Source organism: Artemia sp. Qi Xiang Cuo, chromosome 10, assembly GCF_049724085.1.
Source record: "Artemia sp. Qi Xiang Cuo chromosome 10, ASM4972408v1, whole genome shotgun sequence".
NCBI lineage: Eukaryota > Metazoa > Arthropoda > Branchiopoda > Anostraca > Artemiidae > Artemia > Artemia sp. Qi Xiang Cuo.
In genome coordinates this window covers 45,758,323-45,780,617 of record NC_142803.1, presented here as the reverse complement: position 1 = coordinate 45,780,617, position 22,295 = coordinate 45,758,323, and the positions used below count along the sequence as shown (strand labels likewise).

The window sequence follows — 22,295 nt, the reverse complement described above, 5'->3', positions numbered from 1 at the left end:
CTCCAATTGAGCACTGCTGTTGCTCTTTCTAGGTGTTTAAAGATTTGTCTGAGTGAAAATAGCTGACCAGCCCGTCCCGTTCCAGGTTGGAAATTCGCTATGTTGAGCCTAGCTCTTGTATTATGTAAAGCGGTTGAGAAGCGCTATGGAAACTTTTTATGCAGCGCAGATCAGTAAAGTCCTTCTACATTTTTGGAATTGAGAGGTATCTCCTTTCTTGAAACTAGCCATTCTGTGGATCTCGCTAAAAATTTCACAAGATTGGAGCAAATGGTAGCGTCTCTTCTTTATTCATAAGCTGAAAGTCAAGTTCCGCAGAAATTTCGACTTACCCAACTGGTCTGCTGCACCTTAAAATCACAGTTCAATGAAAACCGATGGAACGAGAAATTAAGCAGCTCTAAAGATATCATCAAAAGAGAGCCAAAAGCCCTATATCGCACACATAATCCAAACGAAAATTTAATCTACGACTGTTATATGAAATTCTTATATCTAATTAAAACCATGAGTGTGGGGGAAGGGAAGGTGAGTGAAAGTGAGGGATATGCATAACCTCTTTTGATATTGGACAGTCGCAATGTTTTCAGCATCTGAATTATTGCTCGTTATTAGTAGTAGGATAAGCGACATCGTATTGCGCTTCAAATAATTTATATTCCGCGGGTAACTTTCTTTACCGCATGCATCTCAGAACATTTCTTTACAAAAAAAAAAAAATTATATGCTGTCAAAAGACAACCTGGGAAGCTAATTAATAAACTGTTGGTGGTTAATCAAAACAATTTTGAGATTTTGGTTTTTTATTGGATAGCTGAAGGATAATTGCACCTATTCTATGTAATTTTTGGCCATTTTTAAAATGAGAAAACTGTTTGCCACAAAAAATAGGATGGCATTTTTGTTTTGTTTATTTTTGCGTTTATTTTATTAAGACGCAGCTTTCAGTCAATGTTTATCAAATGGCCGAAATATTAAGCTAAAAATGCGAGACAAAAAAAGATTAAGGTTTATTCCTTTTCAAATCTTTTTTTTGGATAAGGATCTGTTGATATTCTTGCTCGTTTCGGCTGAACTTCTTTTCGCTTTCTTTTCCCCATTTTCTTCTGTTTCTTCATTTGAAGCATATATTCGGGCACTTCACATCCAGAATCTCTCATGACTTGAGCAATACTAAAAAGAAGAGATTATCAAAAAACGATAATAAAAACAAAAAATTCCCATCATGATATATAAGCCCAAAACAGAGATCGCACTAACTGACACCAATCTGGTGCTTAGAAGACACATTTATTGATATTCTTCTAAACACTGCAGTGATCCACAGTCACAACAGTGTTAAGGATAGAAAAGTTACCGATCTGTCGCAATATTAAGCCACCTGAAGCCAACAAAGTGAAGAAAAAACTCCCTCATTTCACCATGCTTCCAATCTCTACTTTGATCATCTCCCATGTAACCTTCAAAATGTTGTGACCTTTTCCTGTTTAATCTGCTATGTTTATACTTATTCAAATTAGTCTGGGATTCGTAGTGTATCCTTGGAGCATTTGTTATTTTATTTTATGTTGCATAAAATATTATTTATTTTACATTATTATGTTATTTTATACTGAACTGGTTCAATTTTCAGAACTTACCCTCTCAAGAACCCAAGTACTTTTCGTTCCTCATTTTATCAAAACACTTTTTTTTTCTACATGCACCATTCCTAATTCCAAAAAATCTTAGCACACTGGATAAAAAATAAAGTTGAATAATTGCAAAAAAAATAGAAAAAAAATGAAAAAAGGTGGCTTTACAATAAGACTCACATCATGCCTTAGGCTATAAGAAATGACAAAACAGGAAGCTTAAGTTGGCTTCCGGGGAAAAAACAATCAGCCCTATTTGGCATTTCTGAGAAAATGTTATAGCCGTCATTACTTTTTAAGTTAGTTCTGTGCCCTGATACCTATTTTGGTATAATTTTCATAGACAGAGCGACTAATCGCCGAGAGGGCCTTTTGGAAGAATTTTTGCGGGTTCCGTAAAAAAAAAGGAAACATGTCCCCCCTGTTTTCAGTTATTAACTGATACTTACAAAAGAAAATACGCAGCGATTTTTTTTTTTTTTGTATACGCCTTTCGTACGACAGGTTTCACTGCTAGTATATTGAAGATTTATTATATGACCCTTGCTTTTCCACATCTTCATGGACGGATTCCCCCCCCCCCACCCAGAATTAAACACTTGATTTACTTAGTAAGTTTAGATTAGGCTTTCAGCAGACAAGGAGATTCAATAGTTCTAGGAATCTATTTAAGAAATATCTACACAAAGAAAAGGTGGGGTGAATCACCCCTGATATTGGTCTGAAGGACCACATTTCTTTCACATGTGTAGAAAAGCAATGGGTGGATCGGTCATTGTTTTGTCAATTCAAAATTTTGCTTCCATAAACTAAATAGATTAAAAAGAGCCTTATTTTATATTTCGCCAAAATATCGCCGAAATTTTTCAGGGACTTTATAATTGCCTTATTCATTACTTCAGTCGGCAAAATTGTGTTTAAAATTAACAGAATCATCTGGCTTACGAACTAGATAAAGTTTACTAATAAAGTGTCCTTGTGCAAAGTCTAGAATAAAGTGTTAAGTAATGTGTATTTTTTAAAAACTATTTAAGTAAAGTGTTGAAAAGTAGAGTATCCTTTTCAAACTTTATTGCTCCGGTCGGCTTTTAAAAAATCATTCCTCCAGTCAGCAAAATTGTGTTTAAAATAAATAAAATCAGTGTACAATTAAAGTGTCCTTTCAAGACAAAGTCTAATACAAAGTGTTAAGTATTGTGTCCTTTTGAAAAGCTGTTCAAGTAAAGCGTTGAGAAGTAAAGTGTCTTTTTTCAAAAAATTATTGCTCTGGACTGCAAAATTGTGTTTAAAATAAATAAAATTATCCGGCTTACGAACTAGATAAACTGCACCAGTAAAGTACCCTTGTAAGACGAAGTCTAGAATAAACAGTTTTAAGTAATGTGTCTTTTTTAAAAATTGTTTAAGTAAAGTGTTGAAAAGTAAAGAATGCTTTCCAAAAATGCATTGCTCCGGTGGGCCATAATTGTATTCAAAAAAAATAAAATAATCCGGCTTACGAACTAGATAAACTGCACCAGTAAAGTACCCTTGTAAGACGAAGTCTAGAATAAACAGTTTTAAGTAATGTGTCTTTTTTAAAAATTGTTTAAGTAAAGTGTTGAAAAGTAAAGTATGCTTTCCAAAAATGCATTGCTCCGGTGGGCCATAATTGTATTCAAAAAAAATAAAATAATCCGGCTTACGAACTAGATAAACTGCACCAGTAAAGTACCCTTGTAAGACGAAGTCTAGAATAAACAGTTTTAAGTAATGTGTCTTTTTTAAAAATTGTTTAAGTAAAGTGTTGAAAAGTAAAGATTGCTTTCTAAAAATGCATTGCTCCGGTGGTCCATAATTGTATTCAAAAAAAATAAAATAATCCGGCTTACGAACTAGATAAACTGCACCAGTAAAGTACCCCTGTAAGACGAAGTCTAGAATAAACAGTTTTAAGTAATGTGTCTTTTTTAAAAATTGTTTAAGTAAAGTGTTGAAAAGTAAAGTATGCTTTCCAAAAATGCATTGCTCCGGTGGGCCATAATTGTATTCAAAATAAATAAAATATTCCGGCTTACGAACTACTTGAATTATACAAGTAAAGTTTCCTTTTTAGACAAAAAAACAAAGTAGTTTTTTCTAGGAGGACTATAGAATTCCACTTTCAAACAAACAAACCCGCCGGAAATGGTATAGCAACCCACTAAACGTAAATAAACCCGGTAAAACGTAAATAAACGTAAACGCTTATTAGTGTTTATGTCGCGTTTATTTACGGCCCATTGATGATGAGATTTTGCTAATAGCGAGATTTAGCTGAAGCTAATTAGAGCCAATCAGAATCATTCGGCAGAAAAACTATATGGAAAATCTGATTGGCTCAAATTAGCGCTAGCTAATCTCGGTATTAGCAAACTCTCATTGTGCATAGCCTTTAATAAGATTAGTTGGTTCCAATGACAGATTTGCTTGCTAGTACTCCTACTTATCACACTGTTAAACCGCCTGATAAAAACGCAATTGTTTCTCAAAATGAGAAACAACCAAGTGTTAATTCTGGTATCCGTAGATGGCGTATAGGGCGTCAAGTAGAGGGCGTATTTTATTTTTATTGTTTTTTTTATCGAACATTTGACTACGCCTAAGACACAATAATTGATCTTTTCAATCATGTCAATAAGTTGGAACAACGAACATTTAACAACGACAATTATTTCAAGCATACCCTATTATTTTAATTATTTCTTCTTTGAAACTTGGCATTATATAGTTTTATTTACCTTCTTAAATTAGTGCAATCTTCTTCAGTAAAGAAAGTTACCGCTCTTCCAGGACGACCAGCACGACCAGTCCTACCTAAAAAAGAATTACATTAAACTTAAAATAAAAAATAAAGGAAAAGAGAATGATCAGCCAGTGTCTAGAATCCAACTTAATATAAGTGTTCTATGGCCGAAAATGACCTAACATGAACTATAAAAATTGCCCTTTAATATGTGTAATAGTTTATTAATTAATAAATATTAATTGCACTTCCTGACTGAAGGACAAAGAAACGAAGATCAACACCGCCGAAACAGGCTGTTGAGTCTGATACCTTCATATTTTTTTACCTTTTATAATAAGCATACTGCCTTATTAACATGTTTATTAATATGTTATTATGTAATAAGTATAACAAATTATCACAAACTTATTCTAAAATATATAATAATTAAAAAATCTGCGGTTAAAAATATTTTTGGCTAAAAATAATTCTACTTGAAGGGTTAGTTAAGAAAGGTAAAAAAGTAGAAGGCAAATCAAATCATCTCGAACAATGTAAAAAACAGTTAATTAATTTGGCTTTTGAACTGCTTACATTAAGATACTTAAATGATATTTTTTCGTTTTAAAGCCAAAAAGCCGTTATTAATCTTAGAATTAAAGAAAAAACACCAAAGTTTCGTGCCAAACAGTAAAAGTTATTCTAAATCATAACTTTGAGCTAGGAGGAGGGTATTTTTTTATATTTTCCAAATAGAAAGTGGGAAAGCATACAACATTATTAGTGGTATGTCACAAAAGCTGAAATGTCACTAGAAGATTACAATTTATCAGAGCTTTATCACGGAATTTTGACCATCAAAACTGCGGAGTATATAAATCTTGTGGCAATTAGACCTTGAAGCAATCATTCTAAAATACACGCTATTTATCTAAATCTTAAAAGAATTTTTAGAAAGAATCTTAAAGTGAAATTCTAAAGAATTTTTATCAACATATACGTTTTATATGGCCTAAATATTATTATAATGCATAGAATTAAGTTTAGAGTTAAAAATTAGATCACTGTTTGAGAACGAATTATGAATCACTACAACAAAACATAAGTCAGCTTAAGCTTAGTAATTGCTTTAAGATATTTCGCTGAACATTGCTCACCACTAAAATTCATTCATTCCTTCACTATTTATTTATTCATTCATTTGTTTATTCGGCATTAAAATTCGTTCATTATGTTCCTTGACATTAAAATGCTTCTGATTTGGTTTAGCGTGACGGAATAATGAATATATTATATGATGTGTACAATTCATCATAATACAATCCCTCAATACAAGAGATACTAGCAAACCGGCTCAATATGATAAGTTCAGACCTCAGGGTATAAAAGCTGTTCCATAGTTTTCCTATTTACCTTTTCTGCAAACTCTGACAGAAAGAACGACGCAGAGAAATTTTCCAGGAGCAACATATTAGAAGTCAATGATAGGCATGAGATTCGTGAGCCCTGGTTTAACTGCCCCCAGCCAAGAGACCAATAAAAGTAAAAAATAAATAAATTGACTTTTAAATTTTAACTTCGTAAATTCAATTGTAACTGAAAAAAATAATAATATTAAAGAAACTTGTCATTATTGACATAAAAGATTATGAATAGCATATATACAGGAGGGGTGGTTTAGTTCACTCAATTCAAGGACTACCTTAGGAAAACGTTCTGATGTTAAACAGTGACAAGAAGTAGATTATAGGCTCATTTCTGCCAACAACTGACATAAATTCATAATTTCAGCAGAAAATTTATAAATGACACCTTCACATGTAAACAATAATAATAATTTATTTCAGCCCTCTTTACCTATACGAAATACACTTAAACAAGTACAGAAATACAGAAAATAAAATAAAATGGAAAAAAATAAAAAAAGAAAACTCACAAAAAACAAATAACATCTCAGCTACTTAGACGACACAATTCAGGTATACAGTTAAGTAGAGAGTCAGCAATATTTTCTCAACGCTGACTGAACCTGTCCACATACTGGTTTATTTTTGAGCAAATATCAAAAACATCATATTTACTCGAAACCTACCGGTTGCGTGTCAAAAGCCGCAACTGCAGATGATATTTACAAAAACGGAAGAATAGAGATCTTATTTTCTTCCGCTCAGATATTGTGAAAAAAAAAATCCACAAAGGAACCAAGAAGAAGACATGTGGGGCGAAAAAAGCGTTGAATAAAGAAAACCTGTTTTCTTTACAACGCCTACATTAAAACCTGTTTTTACTAGAATGATTATAAATACTGCCTCTACCAACAAATCATCGCAGTACAAAGCCATCTAAGGCCAAGGTATGTAGCGGTGTCAGTTTCTTGATTACATCTACCTCGAGGGTGGCCACTAATTGCTTCGCGACATCATAACAAGCATCCCGGATTGGAATGAAGATTGGATTAATCTTGAAAAATTGAGAAAAAAAAATCAGCAGCATCTTAAGATACGGTATTATTGAAAAATGCCTCAGAGCCAGGTTGCTGATTGAATACGTAGTTGAGATTGCTTCCATTTTAAAAGAAAGCGCAGAGTGTATATTAACTTAAACATCAATACGAGAAAAGTATCACCATGATGAAATCCACGTTTGTTGACTGCAGTTCTGGTATTTAACTGCATGGTATTAGAACACTTCTAGCCCCAGACATTTTGTGATATTTTGTTAATGTGGACGACACAACGGTCCAGACCAAATACGCCCAAGACCAAAGAGCAACAATTCACAGAGAAGAGAGAAGCAACGCTAAAAAGGAGGAAAACCAATAAGAAAGAGGGTGAATATTTTTGAAACAAAGCATGCAACAAAAGCGCTTGCAAGCCTAAAAAAGAAATGTGTTTTTGAATGTGGTATAAAAATTCCAATAAAGAGGATTAGATTTAAGTATTTATTTTTCGTCTTCGGTCTTTTGGAAGCAAAAAACCTTGGTTCTATCTTAATCCATTTTTTTAGGTGAGTGAGACAAAAACTCCTTGCCACATTACAAAAGAGACGAATATTCGAATTACCCAAATGAATACAGTCTACTTTATTCATATTTACCTATCCTATGAATGTAGCTAATCGCGCTGCTTGGGAAGTCGTAATTGATAACTAAATTTACTCCTTTGAAGTCGATACCTCTGCCCATCAGTTCTGTAGAGATAAGAATCCAAATCTTTCCGGTACGAAATCCTTTGACAATATTTTCTCTCTAGAGGAAACAAATTCATTAAATGGCATATAAATAAAATGTATGTAAGGTAGAGTGTCGTCTAAATACTTACATTTGAAGATAGTATATAAATGAAATAGATCGTAAAAAAAGAGAGTCACCGAAATTGGGACCTTGAAGAATGAAACAAAAACTCGAGGCTCTAATTGCATAGAGGAAACTGAGAAAGTCCTGCATTAAAGGTTTTTTCTAAATCAATACTGTCCTTATTCTCCTTTCTCACTCTCTGTATCTCTCTACATCCCGTTACCTATAAGTAGCGAGTTATCAGGAGGTCCGGGGCTACACCACTGCTGTCATCTATAATTGAGTCTAACGCCAAGCCTACATAATTTATTCACGGATTATCGATCGAGTCTAACGGTACCTAACCGCATAGACAATGTTATTGATCCACGAAGGGGGACAGGTTTCTGAGAACTTGATTTACATAATCGAGGGGAGAGAATTTCTGAGAAATTGGTTTGCATAATCGGCGTGGAATGTATTGATCGAGTCTAACGGAATTAGAAATGACATCACTTGTTTCCTAGGAATTATGCGGGACTCTAAAGATATAGAAATTCCTTTTTTAAATATGGCTTCTCCGATCTTAAGGTCAGAGTGATAAATTAATATTCTATCGAAACAATAATAGTGTAGCTAGGAACACCTTAGAGATGAAGAGATAAACGCGGGAAATGGTTTCATGGGAATTTCAAATGTGACAGCGCAGGGATGCCAAAACAAAAGGAACACGCAGAAATTACGTTTAGGGGATTATTTGGGTGAAACCGTTTGAGACATTTTAGGGGATTATTTTGGCGAAACCGTTTGAGATATTTTGGAAGATGATTTGAGCGAAACAGTTTGAGACATTTTACAAGATGATTTGGGGTGAAACTCTGTGGTCGTTATAATACACAAGCTCCATTTGAACAGTGTTGTGAGGTCCCATACCCCAATCCCAAAGGGCCCCATCCCCCCAAAGGGCCCCCAGGCCCCTAAAGGCCCCCGAGCCCCAAAAGACCCCCCGGGCCCCAAAGCCCCCCCCCCGGGCCCCCACATTTTTTTAAATACTTCTTTTAATCAATTTGTTTGCATGTCTGGGTTGGTGTTTCCAAATTCAAGAATTTGTCTTTGTTAGTTTGTGTGTCTAAAGTGCCTGTCATTCTCTGTTAGCATGTCTGAATCAATTTGTTGGCTTGTCTGGTTGATGTTTGCAAGTCCAAGTATTTGCCTTTTTTGGTTTGAATGTCTAAATTGGATATCTTTCTTTGTTTGTGTGTCAGATTCTATTTGTTTGCATGTCTGGGTTGGTGTTCGCAAGTTCAAGAATTTGTCTTTGATAGTTTGAATGTCTAAAGGGCCTTTCTTTCTCTGTTTGTGTGTCTGAATCTATTTGTTTGCATGCCTGGGTTCGTATTTTCAAGTTCAAGTATTTTTTTTTGCTGGATTGAACTTCTAAAGTAGCTGTCATCCTCTGTTTATGTGTTTGATTCTATTTGTTTACATGTCTGGGTTGGTATTTGCAAGTCAAAGTATTTGTATTTGTTGGTTTGAATGTCTAAAGTGTCTGTCTTTCTCTGTTTTTGTGTTTGATTCTATTTATTTGCATGTCTGGGTTGATGTTTGCAAGTCCAAGAATTTGTCTTTGCTTGTTTGAATGTCTGATGTGCCTGGCATTCTCTGTTGGTGCGTCTGATTCTATTTGATTTCTTGTCTGGGTTGGTTTTTGGAAGTCTAAGAATTTGTCATTGGCGGTTTGAATGTCTAAATTGTATGTCATTCTCTGATTGTATGTCTGATTATCTTTGTTCGCATGTCTGGGTTGGTGTTTGCAAGTCCAAGTATTTGTCTTGATTGGTTTGAATATCTAAAGTGTCTGTCTTTCTGTTTGTGTGTCTGATTCTATTTGTTTGCATGTCTTGGTTGGTGTTTTCAAGTCCAAGAATTTTTATTTTTTGGTTTGACTGACTAAACGGTCTGTCTTTATCTGTTTGTGTGTTTGAATCTATTTGTATGAAAGTCTGGGTTGATGTTTGCAAGTCCAAGAATTTGTCTTGGTTGGTGTGTGTATCTAAAGTGTCTGTCTTTCACTGTTTGTGTGTCTGATTCTATTTGTTTGCATGTCTGGGTTGGTGTTTGCAAGTCCAAGAATTTGTCTTTGTTGGTTTGAATGTCAAAAGTGTCTGTCTTTCTCTGTTTGTGTGTCTGATTCTATTTGTTTACATGTCTGGGTTGGTGTTTCCAAGTCCAAGTATTTGCCTTTGTTGGTTTGAATGTCTAAAGTGTCTGTCTTTCTTTGTTTGTATGTCTGATTCTATTTGTTTGCATATCTGGATTGGTGTTTGAATGTCCAAGTATTTGTCTTTGTTGATTTGAATGTCTAAAGTGTCTGTCTTTCTCTGTTTGTGTGTCTGATTCTATTTTTTGTAATGTCTGGGTTTTTGTTTGAAGGTCCAAGTATTTTTCATTGTTGGTTTTAATGTCTAAAGTGTCTGTCTTTCTCTGTTTGTGTGTCTGATTCTATTTGTTTACACGTCTGGGTTAGTGTTTGCAAGTCCAAGTATTTGTCTATGTTGGTTTGAATGTCTAAAGTGTCTGTCTCTCTGTTTGTGTGTTTGATTCTATTTGTTTGCATGTCTGGGTTGGTGTCTGCATGTCCAAGTATTTTTCTTTGCTGGTTTGAATGTCTAAAGTGTCAGTCTTTCTCGATTTGTATGTCTGAATCTATGTTTTTGTATGTCTGGGTTGGTGTTTACAAGTCCAAGAATTTGTCTTTATTGGTTTGAATGTGTAAAGTGTCTGTCTTTCTCTGTTTGTGTGTCTGATTCTATTTGTTTGCATGTCTAGGTTGGTGTTTGCAAGTCCAAATATTTGTCTTTGTTGGTTTGAATGTCTAAAGTGTCTGTCTTTCTCTGTTTGTATGTCTGATTCTATTTGTTTGCATGTCTGGGTTGGTGATTGCAAGTCCAAGAATTTGTGTTTGTTGGTTTGAATGTCTAAAGTGTATGTCTTTATCTGTTTGGATGTCTGATTCTATTTGTTTGCATGTATGGGTTGATGTTTGCAAGTCCAAGAATTTGACTTTGTTGGTTCGAATGTCTAAAGTGTATTTCTTGCTCTGTTTACATGTCTGATTCTATTTGTTTGCATGTCTGGGTTGGTGTTTGCAAGTCCAAGTATTTGTCTTTGTTGGTTTGAATGTATAAAATGTCTGTCTTTTTCTGTTTGTGTGTCTGATTCTGTTTCTTTACATGTCTGGGTTGGTGTTTGCAAGTCCAAGTATTTGTCTTTGTTGGTTTGAATGTCTAAAGTGTCTGTCTTTCTCTGTTTGTGTGTCTGATTCTATTTGTTTGCATGTCTGGGTTGGTGTTTCCATGTCCAAGAAGTTGTCGTTGTTGGTTTGAATGTCTAAAGTGTCTGTCTTTCTCTGTTTGTGTGTCTGATTCTATTTGTTTACATGTCTGGGCTGGTGTTTGCAAGTCCAAGAATTTGTCATTGTTGGTTTCAATGTCTAAAGTGTCTGTCTTTTCTCTGTTTGTGTGTCTGATTCTATCTGTTTACATGTCAGTGTTAGTATTTGCAAGTCCAAGAATTTGTCTTTGTTGGATTGAACGTCTAAAACGTCGGTCTGTATCTTTGTGTTGTGCTTAGTCCGTTTTTGGACTAGTACGGGTTGGTGTGTACATCCCTTAGTGGTTTTCTCTTTCTGATATATGTCCTTGAGTGGGGTCCCTTCACTGTTTGTGTGTCTCCTTCTATTTATTTACACATGTGGATTGGTGTTTGCATGTTAGAGTAAGTGTCTTTGGCGTTTGTAATGTCTAAAGTGTCTCTCTCAGACATTTTTTTTTACTAAAGCAAGTGCTACCATCTATTTCAATTAAGGTATAGATGGCAGCACAACTGATTTTTCCGCCACCCGGGCAACTGTAGCCAACCTTCATTACCACCCTTTTTTTTCAAGTAACTGCATTCACGTTCGGTTCATTTAGGTTCACTTAGTATGGCGCGCCACGCTAAGTGAACCTAAATGAACCTAACGTGAATGCAGTACTTGAAAAAAAGGGTAGTATTGAAAAAAAAGGGTGGTAGTAAAAAAAATGAGCCAATGCACGTAACCTAGTGTATATTAACCCCAAAAGGTTATATAATCTCCATGAAAATTACACTTTCAGTGTCAGCATGTCGGAGAACACACTTTTATGTTCAGTATGTCGGAGAACCCAAAAAGGTCAACCCTAAAAGGGTAAGTTAACTCTAAAAGGTTGAAGAATATCCTTGAAAATTACACTTTCAGATTCAGCATGTCGGAGAACCCCCTGGTTTTGATATATCCGTGCGTGTGCGCACGTAAGACACTTAGACATTCAAACCGACAAAGACCAATTCTTTAAATAGTGAGAATCATCCCATACATACAAACAAATAGATTGAGACATACAAACAGAGAAAGACAGACACTTTAGACATTCAAACCAACAAAGACAAATTCTTGGACTTGCAAACGCCGACCCAGACATGCAAACAAATAGAATCAGACACACAAACCGAGAAAGACAGACACTTTAGACATTCAAACCAACAAAGACAATTACTTGGACTTTGAAACACCATCCCAGACATGCAAACAAATAGAATCAGACACTCAAACAGAGAAAGACAGACACTTTAGACATTCAAACCAGCAAAGACAAATTCTTGGACTTGCAAACACCAACCCAGACATGCAAACAAATAGAATCAGACACACAAACAGAGAAATAGAGACACTTTAGACATTCAAACACACAAATACAAATTCTTGTACTTGCAAAAACCAACCCAGACATGCAAACAAATAGAATCAGACACACAAACAGAGAAAGACATACACTTTAGACATTCAAAACAACAAAGACAAATTCTTGGACTTGCAAACATCAACCCAGACATGCAAACAAATAGAATCAGACACGCAAACAGAGAAAGACTGACTTTAGACATTCAAACCAACAAAGACAAATACTTGGACTTGCAAACACCAACCCAGACATTCAAACAAATAGAATCAGACACACAAACAGAGAAAGACAGACACTTTAGACATTCAAACCAACAAAGACAAATTCTTGGACTCGCAAAAACCAACCCAGTCATGCAAACAAATAGAATCAGACACACAAATAGAGAAAGACAGACACTTTAGACATTCAAATCAACAAAGACAAATACTTGGACTTGCAAACACCAACCCAGACATGCAAACAAATAGAATCAGACACACAAACAGAGAAAGACAGACACTTTGGACATTCAAACCATCAATGACAAATTCTTGGACTTGCGAACACCGACCCAGACATATAAACAAATAGAATCAGACACACAAACAGAGAAAGAGAGACACTTTAGATATTCAAATAAACAATTACAAATCCTTGGACTTGCAAACATCAGTCCAAAAATGCCAACAAATAAATTCAGACATACAAACAGGGAAAGACATAAACTTTATATATTCAAACCAACAATGATACATTCTTTGACTTACAAACACCACCCCAGACATGCAAAAAAATAGAATCAGACACACAAACAGAGAGAGACAGACACTTTAGACATTCAAAACAACAAAGAACAATAGTTGGACTTGGGAACACCAACCCAGACATGCAAACAAATAGAATCAGACACACAAACAGAGAAAAAAAGACACTTTAGACATTCAAACCAACAAAGACAAATTCTTGGACTTTTAAACATAAACCCAGACATGCAAACAAATACAATCAGACAAACAAACAGATAAAGACAGACACTTTAGACATTCAAACCAACAAAGACAAATACTTGGACTTGCAAACATCAACCCAGACATGCAAACAAATAGAATCAGACACACAAACAGAATAAGACAGACACTTTAGACATTCAAACCAACACAGACAGATTCTTGGACTTGCAAACACCAACCCAAACATGCAAACAAATAGAATCAGACACACAAACAGAGAAAGACAGACACTTTAGACATTCAAACCAACAAAGACAAATTCTTGGACTTGCAAACACCAACCCAGACATGCAAACAAATAGAATCAGACATAAAAAAAGAGAAAGACAGACACTTTAGACATTCAAACCGACAAAGACAAATACTTGGACTTGTAAATACTAGCCCAGACATGCAAACAAATAGAATCAGACACACAAACAGAGAAGGACAGATCCTTTAGACATTCAAACCAACAAACACAAATTCTTGAACTTGCAAACACCAACCCAGATATTCAAACAAATAGAATCAGACACACAAACAGAGAAAGATAGACACTTTGGACAATCAAACCAACAAAGACAAATACTTGGACTTGCAAACACCAACCAAGACATGCAAACAAATATAATCAGACACACAAACAGATAAAGACAGACACTTTAGACATTCAAACCATCAAATACAAATTCTTGGACTTGCAAACACCAGCCCAGACATGTAAAAAAATAGAATCAAACATACAAACAGAGAAAGACAGACACTTTAGACATTCAAACCAACAAAGACAAACACTTGGACTTGGAAACACCAACCCAGCCATGTAAACAAATAGAATCAGACACACAAACAGAGAAAGACAGACACTTTAGACATTCAAACCAACAATGACAAATTCTTGGACATTGAAACACCAACCCAGACATGCAAACAAATAGAATCAGACACACAAACAGAGAAAGAAAGACACTTTAGATATTCAAACCAACAAAGAAAAATTATTTGACTTGCAAATATCAACCTTGACATGGAAACAAATAGAATCAAACACATAAGCAGAGATTGACATACACTTTAAAAATTCAAACCAAAAAAGAAAAATTCTTGGACTTGCAAACACCAACCCAGACATGCAAAAAAATAGAATCAGACACACAAACAGATAAAGACAGACACTTTAGACATTCAAACCAACAAAGAACAATAGTTGGACTTGGGAACTCCAACCCAGACATGCAAACAAATGGAATCAGACACACAAACAGAGAAAAAAAAGACACTTTAGACATTCAAACCAACAAAGACAAATTCTTGGACTTGCAAACATCAACCCAGACATGCAAAAAAATACAATCAGACACACAAAAGATAAAGACAGACACTTTAGACATTCAAACCAACAAAGACAAATACTTGGACTTGCAAACACCAACCCAGACATGCAAACAAATAGAATCAGACACACAAACAGAGAAAAAAAAGACACTTTAGACATTCAAACCACCAAAGATATATTTTTGGACTTGGAAACACCAACCTAGACATGCAAACAAATAAAATCAGACACCCACACAGAGAAAGACAGACACTTTAGACATTCAATCCATCAAAGAAAAATTATTGGACTCGCAAACACCAACCCAGACTTTAAAACAAATAGAATAAGACACAAAAACAGAGAAAGACAGAGACTTTAGACATTCAAACCAACAAAGACAAATTCTTGGACTTGCAAACACTAACCCAGACATACAAACAAATAGAATCAGACACACAAACAGAGAAAGAGAGACACTTTAGACATTCAAACCAACAAAGACAAATACTTGGACTTGCAAACACCAACCCAGACATGTAAATAAATAAAATCAGACCAATAAACAGAGAAAGACAGACACTTTAGACATTCAAACCAACAAAGACAAATTCTTAGACTTGCAAACACCAGCCCAGACATGCAAACAAATAGATTCAGACACACAAACAGAGAAAGATAGACACTTTAGACATTCAAACCAACAAAGACAAATACTTGGACTTGCAAACACCAACCCAGACATGTAAACAAATAGAATCAGACACACAAACAGAGAAAGACAGACACTTTAGACATTCAAACCAAAAAAGAAAAATTCTTGGACTTGCAAACATCAACACAGACATGCCAACAAATAGAATAAGACACACAAAAAGATACATACAGAAACTTTAGACAATAAATAAAACAAAGACAAATAATTGGACTTGCAAACACCAACGCCGACACGCAAACAAATAGAATCAAACACACAAACAGAGAAAGACAGACACTTTAGAAATTCAAACCAACAAAGACAAATTTTTGGACTTGCAAACACCAACCCAGACATGCAAACAAATAGAATCAGACACACAATCAGAGAAAGACAGACACTTTAGACATTCAAATCAACAAAGACAAATACTTGGACTTGCAAACGCCAACGAAGACATGAAAACAAATAGAATCAGACAGACAAACAGAGAAAGACATTCACTTTAGACATTCAAACCAACAAAGAAAAATTCTTGGACTTGCAAACACCAACCCAGACATTCAAACAAATAGATTCAGACATACAACCAGAGAAAGACAGACAGTTTAGACATTCAAACCAACAATGACAAACTCTTGGACTTGGAAACACCAACCCAGACATGTAAACAAATAGAATCAGACACACAAACAGAGAAAGACAGACACTTTAGACATTCAAACCAACAAATACAAATACTTGGACTTGCAAACACCAATCTAGACATGCAAACAAATAGAATCAGACACACAAACAGAGAAAGACAGACACTTTAGACATTCAAACCAACAAAGACAAGTACTTGGACTTGCAAACACAAATGAAGAAATGAAAACAAATATATTCACACACTAAAACAGATAAATAAAGATACTTTATACATTCAAATAAACAATTACAACTACTTGGACTTGCAAACACCAACTCAGACATGCAAACAAATAGAATCAGACAAACAAACAGAGAGAGGCAGGCACTTTAGACATTCAAACCAACAAAGAAAAATTCTTGAACTTGCAAACATCAACCCAGACATGCAAATAAATAGATTCAGACATACAAACAGAGAATGACAGGCACTTTAGACATTCAAACCAACAAAGACAAATTCTTGGACTTGCAAACACCAACCCAGACAAGCAAACAAATGGATTCAGACATGCTAACAGAGAATGACAGGCACTTTAGACACACAGACCAACATTGACAAATTCTTGAACTTGGAATCACCGCCCCAGACACGCAAACAAGTAGATTCAGACATACAAACAGAAAGAGAGACACTTTTTAAACTCAACCCAACAAAGACAAATTCTTGTACTTGTAGACATCAAATCAAACATACAAACAAATAGAATCAGACATGTAAACAGAGAAAGACGGGCACTTTGTATATTCAAACTAACTAAGGCAAACCCTTGGACCTGCAAACACCAACCAAGACATACAAACAAATTGATTCAAAAAAGTATATAAAAAAATGTAGAGGCCCGGGGGGCCTTTTGGGCCCGGGGGACCTTTGGGGGCTCGGGGGCCCTTTGGGGGCTCGGGGGCCTTTGGGGGCCCGGGGGCCTTTGGGGCTGGGGTAGGGGGCCCTTTGGGTTGGGGTAGGGGACCTCGCAACACTGTTCAAATAGAACTTCTGTATTATAATGACCAAAGAGTTTCACCCCTTTTGATCTTCTAAATCATCTTCTAAAATCATCTTCTAAAATGTCTCTAACTGTTTCGCCCAAATCATCTTCTAAAATGACTCAAACGGTTTCGCCTAAATCATCTTCTAAAATGTCTCAAACGGTTTCGCCCAAAATATCCCTAAACGTAATTTCTGCGTGTTCCTTTTGTTTTGGCATCCCTGCGCTGTCACATTTGAAATTCCCAGGAAAAAATTCCCACGTTTATTTCTTCATCTCTAAGGTGTTCTTGGTTACACTATTATGGCTTCGATAGAATATCAATTTATCTCTCTGACCAAAAGATCTGAGAAGCCATATTTAAAAATGGAATTTCTATCTCTTTAGAGTACCGCATAATTCCTAGGAAACAAGTGATGTCATTTCTAATTCCGTTAGACTCGATCAATACATTCCCCACCGATTATGTAAATTAATTTCTCAGAAATCCAGTTCCCCCTCGAGTCGATCAATACATTGTTCCCGTCAATGCGCATGTGCAAACTTCGCCCCAGAGTCATTACACCTAGAAACAACTAATAAATCGACCTTGAAAAAGGGGGCATTGACCCCATTAGACTCGATCAATAATCCTTGAATAAATTACAGCCTGTCAGCGTTAGACTCAATTATAGATGGCAGCACATGTGTCCGTTTCATAGTTATAGATAGCTCCCTACTTGTATGTTTGTTTGCATTGATTGTTTGTTCAATTTCTGTTCGTTTTAATTTTCATTTGTACTTCAATAGGAAAATATTTTTTTCGTCTTAAGCTTGATTTTCATATTCAATCTAAGCATTACTCGCTTAAGATCCATTTATTCATTTACATTATTACTTGTTGTATGTTTTTGCTATGATTGTTTATTTAATTTCTGTTCGTTTTGGGTTTCATTTATTCTTTAATAGTAATTTCTGGTCGTTTTGAGTTTGAATAATAATAGGTATTTGTATCTGCTGAGCTTAAGTTTAAAATGTCCTTTACTTTTCTTTGAAAAACTTATTTTTCGGAAAGTTTTTTTTTAATTAATTTACAGTTAAGAAAGGAGGCAGTATCCAAACACTTGTTTGTAGTGAAACTAAATTCGTCTTGAACAACTTTAAAAAGACCTAATAAATTAAACTGAATATTTGATGTATAATGATATTAATTGCTGAAAGCTCATCAGTTCAAAATATTACTATAATTTTAATTTTTACTTTCAATATTAAGTACAAAAGAAAATATTAGTAATGTAATTCGTTTTCACTAAAGCCCCAATGACGCAGTAGGTTTTAGGCTTTTACAATGAGAGAAGGAGGTCATACCCAAACTCTTGTTTGCAGTGATTTTTCTTCGTTTCAAGCTTGATTTGCATATTCAATTTAATTTTCACTCGTTTTAAGATTTATTTATTCATTTACATTAATATCTATTGTATGTTTGTTTGCATTGATTGTTTATTTAATTTCTGTTCGTTTTAAGTTCATTTATACTTCAATAGGAAAATATTTTTTTTTCGTTTTAAGCTTGATTATTCAATCTAAGCATTACTCGCTTTAAGATCTATTTATTCATTTATATTATTACTTGTTGCATGTTTTTGCTATGATTGTTTATTTAATTTCGGTTCGTTTTGGGTTTCATTTATTATTTAATAGTAATTTCTGGTCGTTTTAAGTTTGAATTAAATAAAAACAAAACAAGTTTTTAAACTGAAAGTAAGGAGCGACATTAAAACTTAAAACGAACCGAAATTATTCCGTATATGAAAGGGGATGTCCCCTCCTCAACGCCTCGCTCTTTACGCTAAACTTTCCCACAACTTTATTTTTTTAAACAATAAAAAACTTTAGCGTAAAGAGCGAGGCGTTGAGGAGGGGACATCCCCTTTCATATACGGAATAATTTCTGTTCGTTTTAAGTTTTAATGTCGCTCCTTACTTTCAGTTTAAAAAATTTGTTTTTTTTATTTAATTTCTGATCGTTTTTAGTTAATGCAGCTTTTATTTTGGCTCACCGTCATTGAATGAGTAAAACAAAATTTGCATATTAATTTTACATTTCTTTTGCTAAATGGCTTTCTCTAAATTTGGTTCTGGAGTAATTTACAAATTAACTTACGTAATGAATTTCTATATTCGTATATCTTTATTACGTATATTATGCGGTTCGCCCCCTAGTCAACACCTTGCTCTTTACGTTAAATTCAAATCATGTTTCAATTCTTTAAGAATGACTCCTCAATCACAAAGGCCGTTAATTATAATAAATATCTCTGATGAAAGTACAGAAAAAATTTGTTCCCTTGTGAATCAGACGAAATTGGGAAAAAAGGGGCGTGGGAGGGGGCCAAGTTACCCTCCAGCATTTTTGGTCTCTGAAAAGGGCACTATAACTTTTAATTTTCGTTCGAATGAGCTCTCTCTTGATGTTGTAGGACCACGGGGTCGGTACGATTACCCCTAAAAAAAAAAAAATAATAAACACGCATCCGTGATCACTTCTGACAAAAAATACAAAGTTGCACATTTTTGCAGATATGAGCTTGAAACCAATGTAATAGGGTTTTCTGATACGCTGAATCTGACGGTGTGATTTTCATTAAAATTCTGTCACTTGTAGGGGAGCCTTTGATGAGTGATACTAAACTTCATAAAATTTATATATTTAGAATAAGCAATATAAGCCCATTCTTTTGGTACATTTATTGACACGAAAATTCCGTTTTTAAAGTTTCGATTACTATTGAGCCGTACCGCTTTTTTATGTTTTTTTTATTACGTATATGTTTTTACGTATATGAGAGGGTGATCCCCTTAGTCAATACCACGTTCTTTACGCTAAAGTTAAAATTTTTTTTAAATCCCAAACCCCTCAATCACAAAGGCCGTTTAATTAGAATATATAGGTCTTTTCAAATCACTAAAAAAACTGCGGCATAAAGAGCGAGGTATTGAATAGGGGGCTACCCCCCTTATATACGTAATAATTTCTCTTCATGTTTAGTTTTAATGTTGCTCCTTACTTTCAGTTGAAAAAATTTGTTGTTTTTTTTTTATTTAATTTCTGATCGTTTTTTAAAAAATGCTGGGAAATCCGGCGTCCCCTTCATAGAAATGTCCCTTCCCCCAAGGAAAAATCCTCCACGGAAAGATTCTCCCAAGTAACCCCCTCCTCCAGCCCCCCCCATCAGAAAAAAAATCCTTCCTGAAAATGTCTGTATAGTTACCGATAATCAATACTATATGTAAACAATGGGCAAAGTTCATAACTTGCAGCCCTTTCCCTGAGAATTTTGGTGGATTAAGTCATCATGAAAGACATATTTATTAAATTTTCAACTATGCTGAACAAAATGGCTATCTCAAAATTTTGATCAGGTGACCTTGGGAAAAAATGAGCACGGGTGGGGGCCAAGTTACCCTCCAGTTTTTTTGGTCACTTAAAAAAGGCACTAGAACTTTTAATTTCCGTTCGAATTAGCCCTCCTACGATATTCTAGGACCACTGGGTCAATACGACTACCCCTGTGAAAAAGAAAAAAAAACAAATAAACACGCATCCGTGATCTTTCTTCTGGCAAAAAAGGGAAAATTCCACATTTCTGTAGATAGGAGCTTGAAACCTCTACACTAGGGTTCTCTGATACGCTGAATATGATGTGTGACTTTCATTAAGGTTCTATAGCTTTTAGGGGGTCTTTCCCCCTTTTTTCGAAAATCAGCCAAATTTTCTCAGGCGCGTAACTTTTGATGAGTAAGATTAAACTGGATGAAACTTATATATTTGAAATAAGAATTAAAATCTGATTCTTTTGATGTATCTATTGGTATCAAAATTCCGTTTTTTAGAGTTTCGGTTACCATTGAGCCGGGTCGCTCCTTCCTTACTGTTCGTTACCACGAATTGTTTGATTTTAAAAGGTATTTGTATCTGCTGAGCTTAAGTTTAAAATGGCCTTTACTTTTCTTTGAAAAATTTATTTTTCAGAAAGTTTTTTAAAATTAATTTAGATAACAATTACCCGCTTACGGGTCTCCATCACGGCATTCATTCGACTGTCTATAGCTGTTGTGAACCGTTAAGCGAAACAGTACCGTAATTTCTTATCATTTTGGGTTTGAATTGTTATAGGAATTTATTTATGCTAGTCTTTGGTTTAATATGGCTCTTTATTTTTATTTGAAAAATTGTTTTTCGAAAGAATCTTTTTAATTAATTTAAAGAAAGCGCAACAAAAAGTGATTTTTTTTTGTTATCTAAATTCTCAAAGTTCCGATATTTTCAGCACAGATTTTTATTGCTCACCGTTAAGGAAAGGCCTTATACATCTAAGAAAAAAAAATCAAACCAAAAGTTCCCAAACACAAAGAGAAAGTAGCTTTTGTGTCGGCTCCACCGAAGCAGGTAATTAACCTTTTTAAACCAAACGATAAACAACTACGAGCATAGAAAATACCACAAAATGAAAACAACAAAATAAGCAAAGTAGAAAAAAAATTACAGTATGTAAACGGTGAGAGCCGCCGTTTATCCCCCCTCCCGCCACAAAAAAACATCCCTTAAGGAAAATACCCCGTGGAAAATAACACCTCACGGAAAATACCCCCCCAGAAAACACTTACCCGTGGAGAATCCCTCCCCCCCCCCCAAAAAAAATACCTCTTTCGGATGGTTAGTCTCCAATCACTTTCGGCTTATAAAAAAAGACTAGAAATGCCTGGGGATTATCCAACAATTTCTACCTCCAGCATCCTATCGTCTCTCCCTTAGAACTAATTCTGTATTTATTTGAAGGCTCAATGAGAGGTGTGATGTTTTGGCATCAAAATGCACCCTTTGAGGTGTCTCCCTCTCTTTCTAGCTACAAAATAATCAGATAACCCCATTGCAGAAGTGTCACTTCCTTTTTAAGTTTTTTTTTATTTGTCTATTGCTTACAGATAGTATTTGTCATTGGGAAACACACGGAACTTTTTTGTGTGGGGGTTTTCTGGAGGATCTTTCATGAGAAGAAAGTATTGGCACGGAGGGGGGGGGCAAGATTTACACATAAATTCATCTTTTCCACTTCCCTTAGAACTTCTCAATTAAACTAAACAATAACACGATTCAAAGAAGATTTTTAAATTTTGAAAACCATAATTTCCGCGAGGAGAGTATTTTCCAGGTGATGGGGTTTCCGTGGGTGGAG

General features: G+C 34.9%; 1 protein-coding gene across 1 annotated transcript in view; it reads right to left on the bottom strand.

Moving 5' to 3' along the window:
- Nucleotides 1–997: 997 nt before the first annotated feature.
- ais (DExD-box helicase 52) overlaps nucleotides 998–22,295 on the bottom strand; it is a 141,300-nt gene continuing 120,002 nt past the window's right edge. The window contains exons 10-12 of the mRNA XM_089095461.1: nucleotides 7,477–7,627; nucleotides 4,394–4,469; nucleotides 998–1,173 (exon numbers count right to left, since the gene is read on the bottom strand). Coding sequence (XP_088951587.1) covers nucleotides 1,011–1,173; nucleotides 4,394–4,469; nucleotides 7,477–7,627 — 390 coding nt within the window. The 3' untranslated portion in view covers nucleotides 998–1,010. The remainder of the gene's footprint in view (nucleotides 1,174–4,393; nucleotides 4,470–7,476; nucleotides 7,628–22,295) is intronic.